We start from the raw sequence: 21,902 nt of genomic DNA, 5'->3' as shown, positions 1-21,902 counted from the left end.
AAGGACACAAAACAGACAGTGCACATTAAAAGTGTTATGGATTAGAGAATAAAGAGAGAGAGAGAGAGAGAGAGAAAGATGGAGGGTTGTTCTTGCTGACAAAGAGACCAGTGATAAAAATAACCATATCAGAGACACAAAGGAGGCTCCAGAATCGTTCCTGAGGGACACGTTCCAGACACAGGAAAGGAAAAGGTTGATATCGGGACAACTGAAGGACATAGCAAACATCTCACAAATAAACCTACATTACCGTTGGGGTGAAATGTGATCTCGTTATAAATGTTGGTACGTGTGTATGTATTTACAGGGATTGTGTAAGTATCTCTCTCTAATCTGAGAACATACCCAGCCCACGTGAGGCGACATCAGTGGCGATAAGGATGGGAGCTTTACCACTGCGGAACTCTGAAACCAGAAGAGAGGCCCTCAGCTCACACAGCCATGCTTTAATACATTATATCCTCACTCAGTCATACATGAAGTACAGCCTTCAATCGTTTCCTCCTTTAGGCACGCTTCCACCACAAGAAGCTTCTCGCAAGCTTAACAACGTTAGATTCATTTCCACTGGGTGTACATCATATGCACCCAGCAGTGCAAACGAAAGAAGGATAAGAATTATAAGCTCATCTCAACCTTCTCAACGTTTGCAGTGTTGCTTTTTGTCTTGTTCTGAAACTTTTGTATTGGTGGAAACGCACCTATTTACAGAGCTCCAAGACTGCACCGGATAATAAAAGGAATGCTGGAAATTCCTTAAATCGTTACCTGAAAGGACCCAGTCTCTCTCTGGCTGACTTTTGTCACCATGAATGCACATTGCCGGCCATCTATAGAAACAGAACAACATAAAGTGAACAACTGGTATTTTAAGACATGCCCTGTGTCCAAAATCGCTCCCTACTCACTATATAGGGCGCTATATAGTGAGGACGCCATTTTGTAGCGCTGTCTGAAACCTTAGTGAGGATTATTTACACCCTATATAGCGCACTCAAAAGTATCCCACAATGCATCACGAAAAGTAGTGTACAGTAGACCCCCGCCTGTTCAGTATTCACGGGATTTTATATAGAACATATCTCCTATACATTCATGGAAATCTCAGCGATTCGCGGTCATTTGCGGCAAACATATCGAACGTTTACGCACTGCTACATTCTCGGAGCCGAATGCTCGCTCGCTATTGGCTGAAGTTTGAATGGCGGGCTGCTGCTCATTGGCTGATACGAATGAATTGTACAGTACAGTCTCGCGGTTCCCGTAGTTCAGACTTGTTCACGTGTTGTGCGTTCTTGATATTTTTGAATAATTTTTACGCCCTACAATGGCTCCTAAACGCTCTGCATCTTTTAAGGCTCCTGCCAAGGAACCTAAGCGCCAGAAGAAGGTAATGACGCTGCAGGAGAAGGTAGGACTTCTCAATATGCTAAAGGAAGGGAAGAGTTTTGCGGCATCAGCTCGTCACTACGGCATCAACGAGAGTACCGTGCGCTACATAAAGAAGAAGGAGCAAGAGATCAGGAAGACCGTGTCTATCAGCTTCCAAGGCAGGGAGTGTTTTAGACATCAAAATAAGCATTTGTGAGCAGTTTTATTGGGGGGGGGTTTACAAGTATTCACGATTTTGGCTTATTCGCGGCCATGTTCGGTCCCTAACCCCCGCGAATACTGAGGGCTTACTGTACAACCGATGGTCACTAACCAAAGCAATATATCCCATCATGCATTGCGGTTGCGCTGAAAGAAATCAAATTAAAAGTCTCAAATTTGATTTAATAAAAGGCAGCGGCAAAGAAGAAAGTATTCAGCCTTGATTTAAAAAAAAAAAAAGGAACTGAAAGGTGCAGGTACTTTGTATTGATTAATGTGGGAAACGCGCTCAGTATAATATGGATTTATCACAAAAATACATGCACGTTTATTATTTTGAAAACTCACCAGCCAACTGATCTGGCACGTTTTAATTGTGCGACAGTAATGACAAATACCAGCGCGACGGAGTAGTGTCTGAAAGCGTTTTTTCTTTTTACCAATGAGCTCATTACAGAGAGTCCTCTATAGAGTAATTCCCTAGACAGAGAGTAGAGAGTAGTGAATGAGCGAGCAATTTCGGACACAAGGATAGTTTCTGTGTCAGTGTTTCACCTCGTGACCAAATACCACGATTAAAACATAAAAATGCTCTACTTTTTCAGCTGCACACTGAGCTTTTTAGGCAAATTAATTGTTTATGGATCATACATCGATCATAAAAGGCAGGTAACTGAAGCATGTTTAGATGATGTTATTAGGCATATCAGGTGAAAATTCAAATTCAATCCAAACTGCTTGAAACTGCTCTCACTGAATTCAGAATTGAATGCTGAACATTTTTTTTTTTACAGAATTAAAATGTTTATCTGTTCTTGAGATATTACAAATCAAAGAGTGAAACAAGAGTGCTCTGAGAGCACAATATCCCCCGCTGGCAACTATATCTATGCTGTAAGTGCTTAATACACCTTCATGAAATTGTCAAAGTACAAGTTTGGTAATCAAGGTCCATAACTCTAGTAAAATGCGACTGAATTGGACGAAATTGTAATATGTATATTACCGACATATAAACAAAGAATCCTGTCAAGTTTCGTGAAATTCCTCCAAAAATTGTGAGAGGAGTTGATTTCAGAAAGCAAGTACCCTTCCCAGGACAGACGGATGGACATCGCTACAACATAATCCCCCTTTGGGCTTTTCGGCCAGCAGGGGATAAAAAAAACAGCTCAATTTTTAGAAAACTGACATATTCTGTATGAGGGTCACATGGTCCAAAATGGACCTCATTAACGAATGAGGTCAAATGTTTTTTCTTAATAACTTTTCTATTTTTCAAGATATTTACATGGAAATCGGCAGGCACATAGATGGTTGTATACTGAATACAAAGTTTGAAAATTTAGCAAAGTTATGTAAATTAGTATTTAATTAGTATTATTTATGCTAATTTGGTAAAAACGTTAAATCGGTGCAATCAATAAAAAAGTAATAGATTATTTCTAATACCCTCTTTGTGCTCTGTAGGCCTTTGTATTTCTCAAAAGTAGGGCCTACTAGTGTTTATATTAAAGAATATAAATGATTATTTAGATTAATATTCACAGTTTTCAAGGCAAACCTCAAAAAACTGAGAGCCACATCCAATAAAACAAGTCATATTAACTGAATTGAAATTGACACTCGCGTTTCTGACTTCCGGTTTTTAAAATATCATTCTCAATATTTTTCATCAAAACTCCAGTTACATTCTAAAACAGTTATTTACATGAATCAGTTTTATTTGAAAAAATAAGTAGGTAAAGCTAGGAAAACTCACTTCAAAGTCTCCCATGACGCATAACATCAAAACTAGCTGATGGAAAATTTTGCTGAATACTTCATCAGAAACGGTGGGAGCGAGAGAACGTCTCTATAAAAAGTTATCCGATTAACACTCTCAGGTCGCCGACCCCCCCACCCCCACACAGGGGACTTTTAGGACTGTTATGGCCCTTTTCCACTACCCTTTTTCAGCTCACTTCAGCCCGACACGGCTCGCGTTTCGACTACCAAAAAACAGCACGACTCGGCTCGCTTCAGCCCTACTTAGCCCCTAAAACTCGCACCGTTTTGGAGTGGGGCTGAAGCGAGCCAAAGCGAGCCGAGTGAGGCTGGGGGCGTGAGCAGACACTCCCCTGTGCACTGATTGGTGAGGAGGAGTGTCCTCACATGCCCACACACGCCCCGCGAGCACGCTGGGATCTGTAAACACCGCAAACCCGGAAGAAGAATAATTACGAATTACGAGAATTTCTGAAGCCTTATGCGCCTCGCCTCATCTATACGCTCTTGCCAGTATCTGTTCGCGTTGTCGGTGACAACAAGCCACAGCACCAAGACCAGCAACACTAACGACTCCATGTCCTCCATGTTTATTGTTTACTATTCGGGTCGTGAGACTACCGCTTAAAAGATCACTGATGTCACTGTTTGCGCTGCTTAACGACATCACGTGATGTCCACCCACTTTCGCTAACTCCACCCAATGTGTCCACCCACTTCCAGCCAGCACAGTTCAGCGCGGTTGTAGTCGAAATGCAACTCCAACAGCCCCGCTCAGCTCGACTCAGTACGGCACGGCTCACCCGCGTTTGTAGTGGAAAAGTGGCATTAGTAAAACACACATCTAAAGCGTCGCGAGTTTTTGTGCTAGAAACATTCAAGTAACACCACTAGAAACCTTGGATCTTCTAGTTTTCAAATATATCTTTAAAACAAACTTTATCTTTAGCACTTTGTAAAGAGAATAGAAACAAAATCATACGAATTTCAGTACTTCAGCCAGCTGTAGCCTCTCAACGACACACCCATCAGCTATTCACGTTAGGCCAAGTTTACATTAGACCGTATCAGCGGATCATCAGATTAACGTTTTTTAAACGATTAGTGTGCACACAGCAACACCAATACACGAGTCGCGTGCACACAGCAACACCAATACACGGATACGCTCGGCTCCGCAGGCATCCTGCGCTCCAAATCACTCCGCACTGAACAGCGAGTGCCCTCTGGAGGGTGCGCACTGGCCCTGCGCAGCTCACAGAGCGCGCGAGTGAAGTGCACGAGCCACGATTCGGGACTGAGCCGCTGTGTGTGTGATCCCAGCGCATATCACTTACCATTTGCAAGTGGAAGGATGGCAAGCCTAAAGACAATCATAACTACACAATGGGCAGTATTTGCATCAGTATTTGCAGTATTTTCATACTTTTATACTCTTTAATGAAAGGTGATACAAGGCGGAAGTCCGCGCCGTTTTTCAGCAGTCGCGTCACATGACCAACGCCAGCGAATCAGGAAGGTGGATGTCACAGTGACGTTGTCCAATGACGACGCCAGCTAGAGCTCAGCACAAGCGTATCCACGTATTCTCAATGTTTACACAGCACCGGACCAGACACGATCTAGATTGAATACGTGGACCCTGGCGGATTCCCGTTTCCCAGCGTTTCCAGACGGTTTAATGTAAACGGACAGTGCATCCGCGAAAAAAACGAGACAGATACGGTCTAATGTAAACTTGGCCTTAAGCGCATGGAACATCAGTGTCATCATTTGCTCATTGTGTAGAAAGGGGAAGTGAGAACACACCCCATTTCACTGGTATAAACAAGTGCACATATGTTCACTTGTTTCCATACCAACTGAGAAACTTTGAGGCCCCAAAGGCTCCTCTGAAGAAAGCTGGCAAGGCTCACAAGCCAGTTTGTAGGATTGAGCTGAACACAAATGGGAATAGGGCCGGTGATGGTCGCAGAGCCTGTGTGTACTGCAGGTTGCAGGGAAGGAAAACAAAAACCCTGTGGAAGTGCAAAACGTGTGATGTTTTCCTTTGCCTTCAACCTGAAGGAACGGTTATGATGCTTGGCATCCAGATGAGGACTGACAGCAGAGAGCCACAATCCAGGGATGATCATTAGCTATTGAACATTTTATTGAGTATCTAACAGTTGAAGAGGGCAGATTTATGATAAGATTTAGAAGAAGCCAGAATATTTAATCTGTGACTGTGATAGCTTTGGCTTTTAGGGTTTCTTTGCAGTAACTTTCCAAGGAAAGAGGTGTGGGGGCAGGGAGGTACAGTGGCCAGGGTCTTTGTCTTTGACAAATTGACTATTGAGAGTGACAGGGGGGAGGGGGGGATTACAGGTGAATTACACCTACATCATCAATATTCATTTGAAAGGGCGACTCGCTTTGGAGAAAACATAGGTAGTCTGAAGTTTCTACAATTAGTACTGAAACTACGCAACATTTCTGAATGCTGTTCTTACTTTTATGTAGCCAACACCTATCTGAACAAGGTTCAGACTTCAAAATCTTGTACAGATATATTTATAGTGTGTTTTTTTGTTTTTTTACAAGATTTGAAGACTCCGAAAATAGTTTTTTGTAAGGTTGTGTTTGCACTTAATTTAAATAAAAACAAATTTCAATACATTCACTTTACTTTCATATTATTATTGCTGAGGGTGTCCAGAATATAACCATGTGTGTCACTTTTGCATGGATGTTTTTAGTTAAATGAAATACTTAATGTCAAGGTTTATCAGACTGCCACAGAGTGTCGGACAGGCCGAGGACCTCAGAGTGTTTAATATCCATGAGTAATCCGGCTGGAAACCGATCAGAAGAGAAAGAGAGAGTCGGACCGCTTTCCCGTGACTCAAAAAGCACCGGCAGTTTCCCAATGTCACGCGAGCCAAGTGTGTACTCTGTTGTACCAACTTCAACCTGCCGTTATTCCCAAAGTACTGAACAGATCTTAACGAGATAAATTTATTTGGAAAGCAGAGAAGAGATTATAAGCTTTTTAATGATAGTATTCACGATAGAAAATATTCACGAGTTAAGCAATGACAGATATGGAGATTTTGATGAGCATCTGCATGCACAATTTTCACAGCACGGCCAGCGAGCGTCTGATACGCCTATTGTTATGCAGCTAGGAACTTTTAGTCAAACATAAAAGTTATGCATTTTTCACTTGGACTGAACAGTTTGGCTGTTAAAGTCACACAGTGCATGGTGTAGTAACTGCTGATTTATTACTTTTGTTTCAGCCCCACTTTTCTGCTCACCCATCTCTCCTCATCCTGCGAGTAAGCTCATCACAGCGTTTCTTTGTCTCGACAAAAATGATGGTCTTATTCTCCTTCTCTGCCATGATTTCCTCCATCAGCTGAATTAGCCTGTGAAGAAAGAGATGAGCTATTTTAGGTCACACCACGGGATTTTTGTACCAGATGCACTGTTTTACAGAATGCATAGAAACAGCATTGAAAAACACGCAATGTTTTTGCACCGTTTTCACTGGCTGATCTAGTAACTATCAACAAATAATCATTTCAATGGACCTTGTGCACCAACGTCATAGGTCAAGTTTGTTTATCCGCCATATTGGGTATCAAGCCGCAGCTCACTTCACACGCGGAAATTTTTGGAGTTTGATTAAAATTTGCAGTCAGAACGGCTTGTTGTGTGGCAGTAGGGTGCTCAAACAGAAAAAGCACAGAGGGTTTATCATTTTACCAGTTCCCCGCTGATCAAGAGCGGAGGAAGAAGTGGATCGCTGCCGTTAAACGTGTTGACTGGGAACCAACCGAACACTCGAGATTGTGTGCCCAACATTTCATGTCAGGCAAGTGGCTTCTACCCCTGTAACGTTAACTGTTTCAGTATAACGTGTAAATAATATACATTTTTGTAATAAACATGATACGATTGTGCATTTTCAATTTTTATGTTTCCTAAATCCCTGACTCGTGGCATTCTACGTTGCCATTACTAAAACTAGTAGTAAATCTAGTAATATCTATACATAAGTTAGTACTACTACTAATTAAAAAACAGTATCATGCTACATGATTCGATAATAGCGATATGCAAATAAGATCTATTCTGAAAAGTCAATGTATGGTATGCACCTGTGAAGAAATAAAACACTTTTCACGCATATGAACCAGCACGTTCCGTACCCATCCTAGGAGAAATATCTGTAAGCTTCTAGTGACTTGTAGGCTTTCAGTGACTGACCACTGTAACCCCCTGGCGTGTTGATTAGATAATGATATACATCGGTGTAACTTACGTCTGGCAGCTCATTACTTGAACAATCAAGCACAGATTTGGTTTCACTCTTACTAATCATATACGGGTCGACCCCCAAGACAGCGATCTTATCTCTAGAACGATTTTTTGCTGTGATATCCAGGGATTCAGCATAAGCCGAGAGGCAGACTTGAGAAGACAACATTGTGACAGCGGGTATCACTATCAAACTTGCGAAAGCGTGATCCCCAATATGGCGGTGTAAACAGATAATCACGTGACCGTGATGTCACGCACACAAGGTCCATAGCACCCCTAGGGGATACGTTTACCACTTTTAACATCCACGACTGTGTTGGACTGAGGCTGGTTCTAGAGGACTTGGGACAGGGACTCGTTTTAAATGACTACTGTGGAGTTACGGTCCAGAACCGGAAACGGTTGTACGTGTCCTGACTGATTCTGAGTCTCCATGTTTTCAACACTGCATGTTCAGAGGTTAGAAAGAATAAAAACATTTTATGACTGATAGGGTGGCATCAGTTGCCCTCACTTTCATAAAATCTGATGCGTTTTTGTTTGGGTGTTCCTTTTCACCAATAAAGACATCCTGTAAAATTTTTTGACCATATTCAAAAGTCACCATGAGGTTCATTTTTTGCCAAAAAACGCTTATTTTATGTTTTCGCGTAAGGTTTGAATCACAATGTTGGACTCCATTTATTGATTTCTTGTGACCCAGAGATCATGTTAAGAACCTTTGCAAGGGATTGAGAAGCATTAATGTGATTCATAATACATCTGTATTGTTTAAAAGTAGTTGAACAATGATTCAATGAACAGCTAAAACTCAAACTGTGCTTGATGATATATTTAGAATATGTACTAAAAATGTGTATCTAAGATATTTGGTATACTCTATAAGGTGCCATAATGTTTCATGAAAAGTGATCGAAATTTTGTCATAAAATAGCAGCTTTTTCCATAACTTTGAGCTCCTGGTGCCACCATTAAACTTTTGAATTTTGTCAAAATATTTCACCCAGTGTGTTTTCTTGCCAAAAGGAACATAAAAACAAAAATGCATCATGATCGGAGGAACTTTTCATTTTTAGGGGGCAACTGATGCACCCTAATGACTGACCATCTTGTATCAACAACAGTTCTAGCTGTCTTGGTAACATTTTGTACAGGTTAAAGTTGGTCCCCGTTTAGAAACAGTATCAGCAACTAATATTCTGACATCATTGGCACAGTGCTAAAAATGAATTTGGCATGGTACCAACCAATCACTGAGGCATCAAATTAAATTACCTATGGACCCTTTTCACGTGACGTCACGACAAATGCGGCCGCCATTTTGGACATGTACTACCAGTAGTTTACCACAGCCAGCACTGAGGAACGGCAGCAAAGAAAGTGTTTATTTTCAGCAAGACTTCCATCATGCCACTATATTGTTGTGCACCTGGATGTAGTAACCATCAACAAACAAGGCAAGGGTTATCATTTTATCGGATCCCGGTAGATGCTGACCGACGGAGAAGATGGATAGCGGCCATAAACAGGAAAGATTGGCAGCCCTCGGCATACCAGCGCTTGTGTAGACCACTTTGCTGGAGGTAAGACGAATAAAATTAGCCAGAAAAGGCATTACATTGCTGTTAACATTCTGTGGCGGCGAGTATGTAACCAAATAGGCTAAAATAACCCATTGTAACCTCTTTGTTCTTCTGTAGTAGCTATTAGCTAACGACATTAGCTAGCGTTGTGTTCCTTTGCTGTTGGTAGACTGTAGGACAGATCAGAGGTAATGTCCTACAAACTGCGCTTAATTTGAGGGGGAGCAAGCCGGAGCGCGCTCCGGAACCTCGGGCGTTGGCTCCGGCAGCTATTTACACTGGATCCGGTGATCCGACACCTCTTTTGACTATGTAACAAAAAAAAAAAACCAAATAATTAAATAAAAAAATGCAAGTTTATTTAGTGTTAATGTCTGATTTTGATGTGTCTTGGTGATTTCTCTCATGAAACGACATCCACAAAATATCTGCAGATGAACTTAATTTGCAGTGTTATTACAAAACATGCCCAGAAGCGCAGCGCCGCGCCCCCCTCCCCCCCTCTTTTTTTCCGCACCGAAGCCGCTCATCCTCTGTGCTCCGGGACCTCCCACTTTACAAATTAAGCACTGCCTACAAATAAGTGTTCAAAACAAGAGGAACATGTATTTGTCTCTTAAATCCAGGCCGTTCCCTGTAATCTGTAACAACGGTTGGAGAAAGTAATGGCAAATAGTGAGTGCACAAACCGTAGAAGGTAAACTGTACACAGCGCCAGGGCAGTGTGATGGTATGTCTACTTTTAGATTGTGTTAGCTTATCAATAAACACACTCGTCACTCGACGAGTTTCACATCTTTACGACGGATACTTAAATGTGCGTTAGATATTATTGTTGCAGTCTAAACAGTCATTGTAGCAGCTAGATGAGCGAGAACCGAAAGGGTCTGTGCCATAAACCGTTATTTCTGTACGGCGTTGCTAATGTGTCGTTACTGTTGTTATTTCTCCCTCTGCTCGCCCTGTAAATGCCCTACGTTGCTGGATAGCGAAGGTGTTTTCTGCATCTCGCTCCTTTTTCTTGTATGTTCTCCGTTTGTCGCCTTCCTCGCATTCAAACCAATTCGAGCCGAAGTCCGCTACATGTCCAAAATGGTGGTCGCGTTTACGAAGGTCACGTGACTGAAAAGGGTCTATAGCTGTTTTGCAAATCCATAGTAAAAGTATGGCCCTTTTCCACTACCCTTTTTCAGCGCACTTCAGCTCGCTTCAGCCCGACACGGCTCGCGTTTCGACTACCAAAAAACAGCACGACTCGGCTCGCTTCAGCCCTGCTTAGCCCCTAAAACTCGCACCGTTTTGGAGTGGGGCTGAAGCGAGCCAAACCGTGCCGAGTGAGGCTGGGGGCGTGAGCAGACACTCCCCTGTGCACTGATTGGTGAGGAGGAGTGTCCTCCCATGCCCACACACGCCCCGCGAGCACGCTGGGATCTGTAAACACCGTAAACCCGGAAGAAGGAGAATTACGAGAATCATGAAGCCTTATACGCCTCGCCTCATCTATACGCTCTTGCCAGTATCTGTTGGCGTTGTCGGTGACAACAAGCCACAGAACCAAGACCAGCAACACTAACGACTCCATGTCCTCCATGTTTATTGTTTACTATTCGGGTCGTGAGACTACTGCTTAAAGGATCACTGATGTCACGGTTTGCGCCGCCTGACGACATCACGTGACGTCCATTCACTTTCGCTAACTCCACCCAATGTGTCCACCCACTTCCAGCCAGCACGGTTCAGCGCGGTTGTAGTCGAAATGCAACTCCAACAGCCCCGCTCAGCTCGACTCAACCCGACTCAGCACGGCACGGCTCAGCCCGACTCAGCCGCGTTTGTAGTGGAAAAGCGGCAGTACTGTCATTCTGGTCCAAAAATACACTTCAGACCTAACTGAAACATATACATCATGGACATTTTGAAGGCTTTCTGCCTGGAAAATGGACCATTTTGGGTTGCGTGTACGTGATTTCATGTCAGATTTACAGTAACTTCCCTTGGTCCAATTTCACTTTGGTTTGTATTTCCTGCATACAGAGTCTTGCTAGTGTAATGCAGCAGGTATAACTCAAAATCCATAACCTGAGCATCTGGTATGAAAATCTGGTGGACTATATATATAAAAACCTGCTAGGAACTCGCTTATTTCATGTCAATTCATAGCCATTCGGTTTGAAAGGAGGTTTTCTCAAATTAACACTTAAGACACATCTCACTTATTATCCTTTTCGCTCTCCATGCAAACGTCTACAATCTGTAGGATGTTGTGGTTGGCACTGAGCTCCAGGGCCCCGATGTTGATTTGAATGTAGTCATGAAGGAAGTCCTCTGCCAGCTGGCGCACCTCTTTCGGCCAGGTAGCGCTCCACATCAGTGTTTGTCTGTCTGGCTGTAAAAGGCAGTCAGAGACGGGGGAGGGACAATAATTGGATAGGTGCCAGACAAAAGCACATCTATCTGCAACCAAAATCCTGATTCATTAGAAATATAGTCATCCTTTTTAAATTTTCTAGGAATACGTAGATTATATGTATGTATGAAGGCTACTTAAAAATTTCATCATTATGGAGGTTTGCGATTTTCAGAATTTATTTAAAAAAAAAAAGCCGCAATGGTATTAACAACTTAAAACTAGGGATGTCCCGATCAGGTTTTTTTGCCCTCCGATCCGATACCGATCATCTGATTTTGAGTATCTGCCGATACCGAGTCCCGATCCGATACTTCTTATAATCCATAAAAAATAAAGACGAGGAAAGAAACGGATCCAGGATGTTCCTCATTTTTTATTTAACACCTTATTTTAACATCCAACAACTCCGTTAGCAAACAGAGCACTTACGTGAGGCAGTTTGAACAATAAATAACAAATTAAAAAAAAATAACCTTAAAATACCTGGCAGGAATGTAAACAAATAAAAAAAATAAATAAAGTGCCACAGTGCCGGTAATTTGCTTTTAAGAACGCATCTCACAGTGGTGTATAGTAATTTCAAATAAGGAAATGAACGTTTTTCTTGATGAAAACAAGCATTTCTACCCTTTCAGGTTTGAGCCCGTTTCTTTTGTCATCCAACGAAAAAAAAAATGATCTCATGCTTTGCTTTCCGCTTCGAACTGCTTCCGTGTTCAACTTTGCCGGCAACGGGCAGCCAATAACCAATAGCGTCTCCGCTACAAAGTGATGTCATGCCGCACGCGTTGATGTTGCTGTGTTGAGACAAGAGGTCTGGTCTCACTCTGTGCCAATGCATAGCTATTGATGTGTTAAAAATGAGAATATATTATATAGATATATATCCGATCCCTGATCGGGAGGCAATGCCCGATTCCGATCGAGTCTGAAACCATGTGATCGGGCCCGATTTCCGATCACGTGATCGGATCGGGACATCCCTACTTAAAACCACAACAGTGGTGAAAAGGAAATGTATTCCTAAATAACCACACTGATATTAATTTAACACGACAGTGTTGTTTCAGTCGGTTGGTGGTATTCCACGTCCACAGCATATTTAATGTGGAGGGTGTGGGACTCTGGAATATACAGTAAAGTCCTTGCAAAGTTTGCTTATTTTGTGTTTTAAATTTTTCTGTAATTGTAGTTTAATAGAAGAATGTGGTGTACCTAATTGTTTATCTAATTTTACTCTGATGATAATCATCTAAGAAAGTATGATTGTGTTCTTGTAATTTTAAAGCTAGACTACCTTTCAGATCCCCCCCCCGACACCCAGTTATTCTAATTTCATTAGTTTTTTTTTTTAACCCCTTCAGACACAAGGAAAAATGCTATGGAACTTCATATGTACAATTGTACACAAAATATTTGAAGGGGTTAAATAGAACAATTAATAAATTTAGGGCCACGTGGCCCTAAATTCTCCGCCATTTTTTTCCTGCTTCACCATGACCCAATTCAAGATACTACATCACGCATCACGTGGTGGGCTTTCCCCGTTTGCGCAAGGCATTGTGGGATACAAATTTTTAACAGGAGGACGCGAGTATAAGAATGAAACGTGAAAGACCGACTACAGTAATGGAAAGCAAGAAAAAGACGTTATGTTGCGAAGGAAAGGAAACACAGGACCAAACTAATAAATATCGGCGGTCAGCGAGCACCTCGGTGTGATTAACTGTTCGTTTAGCGACAGAATGATGTAACTGTCAGTGCACAGTCAAAGGTAAACCTGTAGAAGGCAGTAATGCAACACTGGATGGCAGTTGCCGTAAAACCCAAAAGATGAAGACGAAGGTAAAACTGCACGAAACGAACGATTTCATACACATCATTTGCTCGGGAATCCCCTCAAATTAAATAACTTCCACAGAAGTTATTTAATTTGGCCACAGAATGGCCTGGGTTTTTTTTTTTTTTTTAAGATATTACAGAAAAACATTTCACAATAACCAAATTTCAGATGGAACTAAATTTCACCGATTTTATGAAATCAAAAGGCCGTCTACTTTTAACAGTTTCAGTAGTAGCTGACAAAATTCTAATGGAATCTGATTCTCCAAACTGTCCTTCATACTGATAAACAATTCCTGGTTTAACACGGTTAAATTCAACTCAACGGTGTAGCAAGAAGCATATTCTTTTCTCTTATGTCTAAATTAACTCAAATCCATCCTGTCAAATTCTGAAAAGATGGTTCATCACAAGCTCCTTTAATAACACATTTGAAGTGCGTGGCTTACCCGGATCTGATCGACGATTTTGCGGATCTGCGGCTCGAAGCCCATGTCCAGCATGCGGTCCGCCTCGTCCAGCACCAGGTATGTGCATCGGCGCAGGTTCGTCTTCCCTGCCTCCAGGAAGTCTATCAGACGACCAGGAGTGGCAATGCAAATCTCAACACCTGCAGGAAACAGTAGCGAGGGTTAAATTCAAAATTAGACTGTGCTGTAGAGGAAGACCTGTACATCAAAGCTTAACACACTGTCTAATGTCACTGCAGGCATCTGTGCTCACCTCTCTCTAGGTCTCTGATCTGTGGACCCTTAGGGGCTCCTCCATACACACAGGTGCTCTTGATTCGAGATGACTTGCCGTAGTCGTACGCCACCTGCTGCACCTGTTGTGCCAGTTCACGTGTTGGAGCCAGGACCAGACACTGAAGAGAACAGGAGGTGAGGGGTTAGGAAACATCAACGTAGTAAAACGGAGTCATTCTAATCCTCGACACAGCAGAATTTTCTTGAAAAATCAGATCAGGATCAAACTTCTAACAGTAAAGAAACGAGGAAGTTTAATTATTTTCTCAGAGGCAGTCTTTGCTCATGATAAATAAACGCAAGAAGCATTTATTAAAATAATCAGAAGCACTCACGATGGGCCCATCTCCTCTCTCCAGGTACGGCTGGTGGTTGATGTGCACAATGGCTGGAAGCAGATACTGTGGGAGAGAGGAGTCAACAATAACTTCCTGCGACATAATACAAACGATCCGGATATTCTGGGCTCAAATCCTTTTCACGCACTCAATGAGTATTGCTCTGTCCGTTTTCTCTTCAGCTTGCTCTGAAGGAGCAGGTACTTACGGCAAGTGTTTTGCCGGATCCAGTCTGTGCAATGCCCACCATGTCCCTGCCGCTGAGAGCCAGTGGGAACCCCTGTGCTTGAATGGCTGTGGGCTCCTTGAAATTCTGCTGCAGCAGTACATCCATCACATACTCTACAATGCACAAACACATTCACAGTTTGCAAAAGAACATTCTTGATAATGCCAAATTAAAGGTCCTCTGAAATATTTCACAAAACACCACTGTATGAAAAATCTGGGACATATTTTAGGAACATGTTCAAATAAATAAAATCCTAACCCTTCATACCCTTTCCCTACAAAACTAGTGTTTCGCGGCCTGCATGATGAACTCGTTTTATGATGGAATAATAACTGCCCATCTGATTAATTCATAAACAAAACCATAAAATCATGATTCCAAGGCTTAGGACGAAAAGAAAAATACAACACACAATAGTAAGATACTTACAAGCCTGGAGATGTTATTCCTTTATTTAAAGGTTTTTAAATACTGCCTTACCCTACCATGAACATTACTTAAAAGACATCCTCAATCTACAGTGTCTTGCAAAAGTATTCCCCCCCCCTTCATTTTTTGTCGCATTACAAGCAGGAATTGAAATGGATTTTTGGGGGGTTAGCACCATTTGATTTACACAACATGCCTACCACTTTAAAGGTTCATTTTTTTTTCTGTGACACAAACAATAATTAAGATGAAAAAACAGAAATCTGGAGGGTGCACAGATATTCACACCCCTAAATAAGAGCTGGTCCAACCAGTTCACTTCATTAGTTGATTAAGATCCACCTGTGTGCAATCAAAGTGTCACATGATGTCTGTATAAATCGACCTGTTCTCGAAGGACCCTGACTCTGCAACACTACTAAGCAAGCAACACGAAAACCAAGGAGCCTCCAAACAGGTCAGAGACAAAGTTGCGAAGAAGTATAGATCAGGGTTGAGTTATAAAAAAATATCCTAAACTTTGAATATCCCAGGGAGCACCATTAAATCCATTATACCAAAATGGAAAGAATATGGCACCACTACAAACCTGACAAGAGAAGGCCGCCCACCAAAACTCACAGACCAGGCAAGAAAGGAATTAATCAGAGATGCAACAAAAGACACCAAAGAGAACACTGAAGGAGCTGCGGAGATGGGAGTATCTGTCCATAGGACCACTTTAAGCCGTACACTCCACAGAGTGGGGCTTCATGGAAGAGTGGCCAGAAGAGAAAAAAAAAAGTCATTGCTTAAGAATACACAGTTGGAGTTTGCCCAGCAGCATGTCTCAGACTCCCCAAACACATGGAAGAAGATTCTCTGGTCAAATGAGACTAAAATTGATCTTTTTGGCCATCATGGGAAATGCCATGTGTGGCGCAAACCCAACACCCTGAGAACACCATTCCTACAGTGAAGTATGGTGGTGGCAGCATCACGCTGTGGGGATGTTTTTAATCTGCAGGGACAGGAAAGCTGGTCAGAATTGAAGGAAAGATGGATGGCCCTAAATACAGGGCAATTCTGGAGGAAAACCTGTTTGAGTCAGCCAGAGGTTTGAGACTGGGATGAAGCTTCATGTTCCAGCAGGACAATGACCCTAAACATACTGCTAAAGCTACACTGGAGTGGTTTAAAGGGAAACATTTAAACGTCTTGGAATGGCCTAATCAAATCCCAGACCTCAATACAATTGAGAATCTGTGGCATAACTTGAAGATTGCTGTACACCAACGCAACCCATCTAACTTGAAGGAGTTGGAGCAGTTTTGCCTTGAGGAATGGGCAAAAATCCCAGTGGCTAGATGTGCTAAGCTAATAGAGCCCTACTCAAAGAGACTTGCAGCTGTAATTGTAGCAAAAGGTGGCTCTACAAAGTAATGACTTTAGGGGATGAATACCTATGTACACTCCAGATTTCTGTTTTTTCATCTTAATTATGGGTCAGTCCATGAAATGGGGTTACCAAAATGTGACATAGAGGGAGTCACTTAAAACAATTTACAACTGAAAACAACTTTTATTTCCATGAAGCATTGACCATATAAGAAAATATAACATAGTTGTTAAGATAACTCCTGCTCTACAATGTATGATAAAATCCATAAATATTTACCCGGTTGCTAATGTAACAAGGACACGAACAAGCTTTTAAAAATAAAGGAAAAATATTGATAAAATCAATTTTTTGCTTTTAATTTGCTTACTTTAAACATTAACACTGAATAAGAACTCATTAGAAATATTAGTTCAACATCATAAACACTGAAAATATGAAATACCAGTATTTCACAAACTTCATAAAATCTCTAAGATTTTAACAATAACAACAGTCATTAACAGGAAACAGTTTCATCCTATATGGGGTAAATGAGATTATTGAATTCATTACTTTACTTAGTCACACTTATATCTGCACTTCTCTAGAGCACGTGCTGTGGTGTGTGAGATCCCGCGAGAAGTTATCTCGCGTCAGTTCAGCTGACCTAGATTGAGTAAATAGGTCTCGCAGGTTGTGAACGAACCAGGAAGTGAGTGGACGCTAAGTTAGGATGTGAGAAAAAACATCGATAATTTCTTTTATTGCCGTTTGTTTAAATTTCTTTCTACCTACATCGTTTTATAGTATATTCTTCTTTATATTAAAAACATCAATCATGATTTCAACTCGTTTTATCATTTTTTTATAAGCCTGGTTTCTAACGTGTAACGGTAGGACATCACAATGTTACGTTCACAACCTATTTTTAGTGGATGAATTCGAAGCTAAATAGTTTATAGAACCTTCTTAACTTTATTATGGGAGTGTAAAACTAAATTGCAAGTACCATGAAACTAATTTGCTCAAAGTCAGCAAATATTCCATGTCACAAAAAACGTGTCATCTGTGTCCAGTCACAGGGGAAGAAAATGTTTCACATTTCTTTATTTCAAAAGAAAACTTCATTTTTTTTATTTATTTTATTTCTTCAAACAATATTTATGGATAATCTGCTAAATATTTCTTTAAATCATGGAAATTAAAGATGAAATGATTATGTAAACCCGGACCAATGAAAAGTAACATCATTTCATGGACTGACCCATATCACAATAAAACAATTTGCACCTTTCAAGTTGTAGGCATGTTGTGTAAATCAAATGGTGCTAAACCTCCAAAAAAATCCATTTTAATTCCAGCTTGTAATGCGACAAAACAGGACAAAGGGGGATGAACACTTTTGCAAGACACTACATTATTAACTCAGTTCACCTGGCACTTGTGTGATAAGTGCATGCTGTAAGAAGTTCCGTATAATATCTAAGTTTTTAATGTTGAGTTTACTCACGAGGAAACTGTGCCTGGTGGAAGTTTGGCACTGGCTTCGGGCACCCAGAGCCCCTGACAGTGATCTCTTTCTTCCTGCGAAACTCCTCTAACTCGTACTGTGATACATACAGGAGTAAAGAACAGTTGGGCACATTAGTAATAAGACAGAATTTTGTCTCCACAAATATTGTGATACAAAATACTGGCGAGAGGAATTTTGCTTCTGTGATGTGTATTCTTGCAACATTTCTATTTAATGTTCATTATAAGCTCAACCTCTTCTTACATACCAGGCAGCAGCACCAGAGGTAGTCGCATACAGAACAAGAAGATTGTGAGCGGGAACCAAACTGCCTCGAAGCATACTTAATTAATAGTCCAGAAAGTTAACTAAATCAGAAGGAAGCGTAATGGCGCGTGTCAAACACAATGCCTGTGTGAAATGGCCCATAAAATACTACTGCTCAACTTTTTCACACTACCCAGAAGTTACAGCAGATCTGTAGCATAGCTGTCTGAAGGGTACCTGACAAAGTGCTGTATATACTAGGGTGCATCAGTTGCCTCCTAAAAATGAAAAGTTCCTCCAATCATGATGCATTTTTGTTTTTATGTTCCTTTTGGTAAGAAAACACACTGGGTGAAATATTTTGACAAAATTCAAAAAGTTTAATGGTGGCACCAGGAGCTCAAAGTTATGGAAAAAGCTGCTATTTTATGACTTTTATGACAAAATTTCAATCACTTTCCATGAAACTTTATGGCACCTTATAGAGTATACCAAATATCTTAGATACACATTTTTAGTACATATTCTAAATATATTATCAAGCACAGTTTGAGTTTTAGCTGTTCATTGAATCATCGTTCAACTACTTTTAAACAATACAAATGTATTATGAATCACATTAATGCTTCTCAATCCCTTGCAGAGGTTCTTAACATGATCTCTGGGCCACAAGAAATCAATAAATGGAGTCCAACATTATGATTCAAACCTTACGCGAAAACAAAATAAGCGTTTTTTTGGCAAAAAATGAACCTCATGGTGACTTTTGAATATGGTCAAAAATTTTACAGGATGTCTTTATTGGTGAAAAGGAACACCCAAACAAAAATGCATCAGATTTTATGAAAGTGAGGGCAACTGATGCACCCTAGTATATACGTGCACACCAGTTTCTATTGCATCTGGCTTAATAATGGTCTGAAATGTGGGTTAAAGTCAATGCCTCTATTTTTTCCCCCCGTTTTCTTTTCTCTCGACTTGATGCAAGTTTTTGAATTTAAGCATAACAACTGTATTAATTCACTTATAGATATTTCTCGACATGCAAGTAAATAATTTTTGCATGTCTTTTAGTCCCAAAAGTCAAAAAAGGAAGACAAATGGCAAACAGCAGTACAGTTACAAATAGTTTGTATATAATAAGATTGACTGAGAATAATCCAATTTGATTACCAAGAAACTATCCGAGAATGAACACTTTATCAACTACGTATATTTATACGGAAAAGCGTTTATGGAATTGATTAATTGCGAGATATCATACACCACAGGTCAGTATATAACTCCGTTCTTTCCCACCGGATTCATGCGCTGGATCTCCGGGTGCTCGCTGTAGAAGTTTTTCTCAAACTTTGGCAGCTCGCTAAGGTCCCATTTCTTCTTCCTCAGTCGGTCTCCAGGGTTCCCAAACTTCTTAGGAGGAGGAGGACCTCCACGACTGGACCCAAAGCGGGGCCTGGAGAGCACAAGAACAAAAGCACATTTATTACTGTGCTACAATGGCATTCCTTGACTACGCATTGTGGTTATTGTGATTCAGCAATCACACAAGTGTTTAATAAATCATGCATCAGAAATAATCAGAAATCAGTTGGGTCTGGGTGATTGCTTATATCATCAGACGACGACGTATCCCCCCCCCCGGCCCCCACATGAAACCCCACTCCAAATTTTCCGCGTTGAATTGGTTGCCATGGGAAATACAGAAAAAATAATAATTACAGAAATCCCCCCCCCCCCCCCCCCCCCCCCCCCCCCCCCCCCCCCCAAATGTCAAAAGGCACGACTCCTCTAGTCACTTAACATAACACTCAGGTTTTGTGAAAAAAAAAAAATCCTAATAGGTTTTTGAGTTATGCTCCGGAAACTAAAATGTTTACAGACGGACAGACAGACAAACAGCGATAGCTATACCCACCCGCATTATATGCCGGCAGGATAAAAGAAGTGGGAACTGTATTGGAGCCAGGGGCTTTTAATGCATAAAACAAGACAATGATAAATTTAAAACAGAATGTTATCTGACTAGTTGTTTAATTAAATCAACAAAACACGAGTGGACGCCAGTCAATTAAAATCACATGGGGGGGGGGATTGCTATCTACTGTAGCTAAAACAAAAAAGGAGCTTAATAGATGGAAAGTTAGCCTTTTTTAACTACCAATTAGTCAGAAATACATTTCTTAGAAAGTTTCAAAAGTTTCTAGAAACTTTCTAATTTACCATTATGCAACTTTTTTAAACAAACAATGGTTACGCAAAGGTCTCGCACAGCCGGAATCACTTCACCGTAGACGCCAGAAGACAATTTTGAGCCTTCCAGGGGTCAACCGGCATACACGGCCCTTCTGTCAGAATACTCAAGAGCCGAGGAGCTACCTTGACAAACGGAAGGGCATGGCTTCCATCCCCAGAAAGTCTTGTCGTGTTGAAAATTGCCGTGGGTCAAGCGCCGGATGAATTCATCTATCACACCCGTGAAGGCATACATGAGGTTTACGTGGGCTATCGAGGGGTTACCATAACGTTCCATCACAACCATCGACCTCAAAATGTTCACAGAACAACATTCTGCAGAAAGTGAGACATTTGCCTAGGGGGCATGGCTTATTTCGCCTTGCCGTGGCTGTGCCATACTGTAGCCGTGAAAACTGTACACACTGCCGTAAGGCCCTACGTCGCTGCCTCCATTGGCTTATTGGTGCCTTCCATCACTACCATGGCTTCATTTGCATATTTACCTCGCACAAATTTATGCAACAGATCACCTGGCTTATGTGTGACCTTAGACCTTAGTAGTGATGGCCAAATGAGGCTCTAAAGCACATATCAAGTATAAGGGGGCGTGGTAGGTGAGGCCTCGCCTTGAGGCATTTATCGTTCACAGAAAACCACATTACTGATGACGAACGGGGCCTCGGTTGTGATTCATTACTTAAAGTCCCATTCAACAGAGTTCACTAGCAACACCTACCAAGAGACATGTTTTAATTTCTACATCATGTCAGTGTTCTGCAACTTTGCATTATTATTTGCACGGACTTTGCACAATGTTCCATTTTAAAAAACTTATAAGTTTTCATGTGCCTTTTTGTTATTTGGTGTCGACTCTTCTTACTTTCTCACACACTGTCTCTTTGTATGAATTTATACTCCGTATAATTGTATTTGTACAGTAAAAAGGTATCCATAAATATAAAAAGAGAGATAACATTTGCATTTGTGTTCAGTGCGTGTGATGGACTGCGAGTGCTGCTGCAGCCGTAACCATGCAGTAACAGAGGAACTTTTATTGATTTTTGTTGAGGAACAGAAGTTTTTCAGTGTGTTTGGATTGAGGCGGTTCCTTTTCCTCACACACTCCGAGTGAAACACTGGCGTGAACCAAACAAAGGCTAGATTTCTGTTGATTATCTAGAAGTACACCACTATTTTGAACAGTGCCCATCTAAGCACTTAGATCGCTTTGCCCAAACAAACCAACCAAGAAAGAAATATGTTAATCACCAAT

General features: G+C 41.2%; 1 protein-coding gene across 3 annotated transcripts in view; it reads right to left on the bottom strand.

Moving 5' to 3' along the window:
* The window catches only part of ddx17 (DEAD-box helicase 17), a 35,809-nt gene that overhangs the window by 7,456 nt on the left and 6,451 nt on the right, over positions 1–21,902 (bottom strand). For 2 of the 3 annotated variants that reach the window (XM_060918921.1, XM_060918923.1), the window contains exons 2-11: positions 19,691–19,847; positions 18,122–18,218; positions 14,799–14,932; positions 14,588–14,653; positions 14,230–14,371; positions 13,956–14,116; positions 11,468–11,640; positions 6,663–6,773; positions 772–833; positions 349–408 (exon numbers count right to left, since the gene is read on the bottom strand). In XM_060918921.1, coding sequence (XP_060774904.1) covers positions 349–408; positions 772–833; positions 6,663–6,773; positions 11,468–11,640; positions 13,956–14,116; positions 14,230–14,371; positions 14,588–14,653; positions 14,799–14,932; positions 18,122–18,218; positions 19,691–19,847 — 1,163 coding nt within the window. The remainder of the gene's footprint in view (positions 1–348; positions 409–771; positions 834–6,662; positions 6,774–11,467; positions 11,641–13,955; positions 14,117–14,229; positions 14,372–14,587; positions 14,654–14,798; positions 14,933–18,121; positions 18,219–19,690; positions 19,848–21,902) is intronic. The other variant, XM_060918922.1, reaches the window with a different exon arrangement.

This window comes from Neoarius graeffei, chromosome 4, assembly GCF_027579695.1.
Source record: "Neoarius graeffei isolate fNeoGra1 chromosome 4, fNeoGra1.pri, whole genome shotgun sequence".
NCBI classification, from domain to species: domain Eukaryota; kingdom Metazoa; phylum Chordata; class Actinopteri; order Siluriformes; family Ariidae; genus Neoarius; species Neoarius graeffei.
This window is presented reverse-complemented; position numbering and strand designations above follow the sequence as displayed.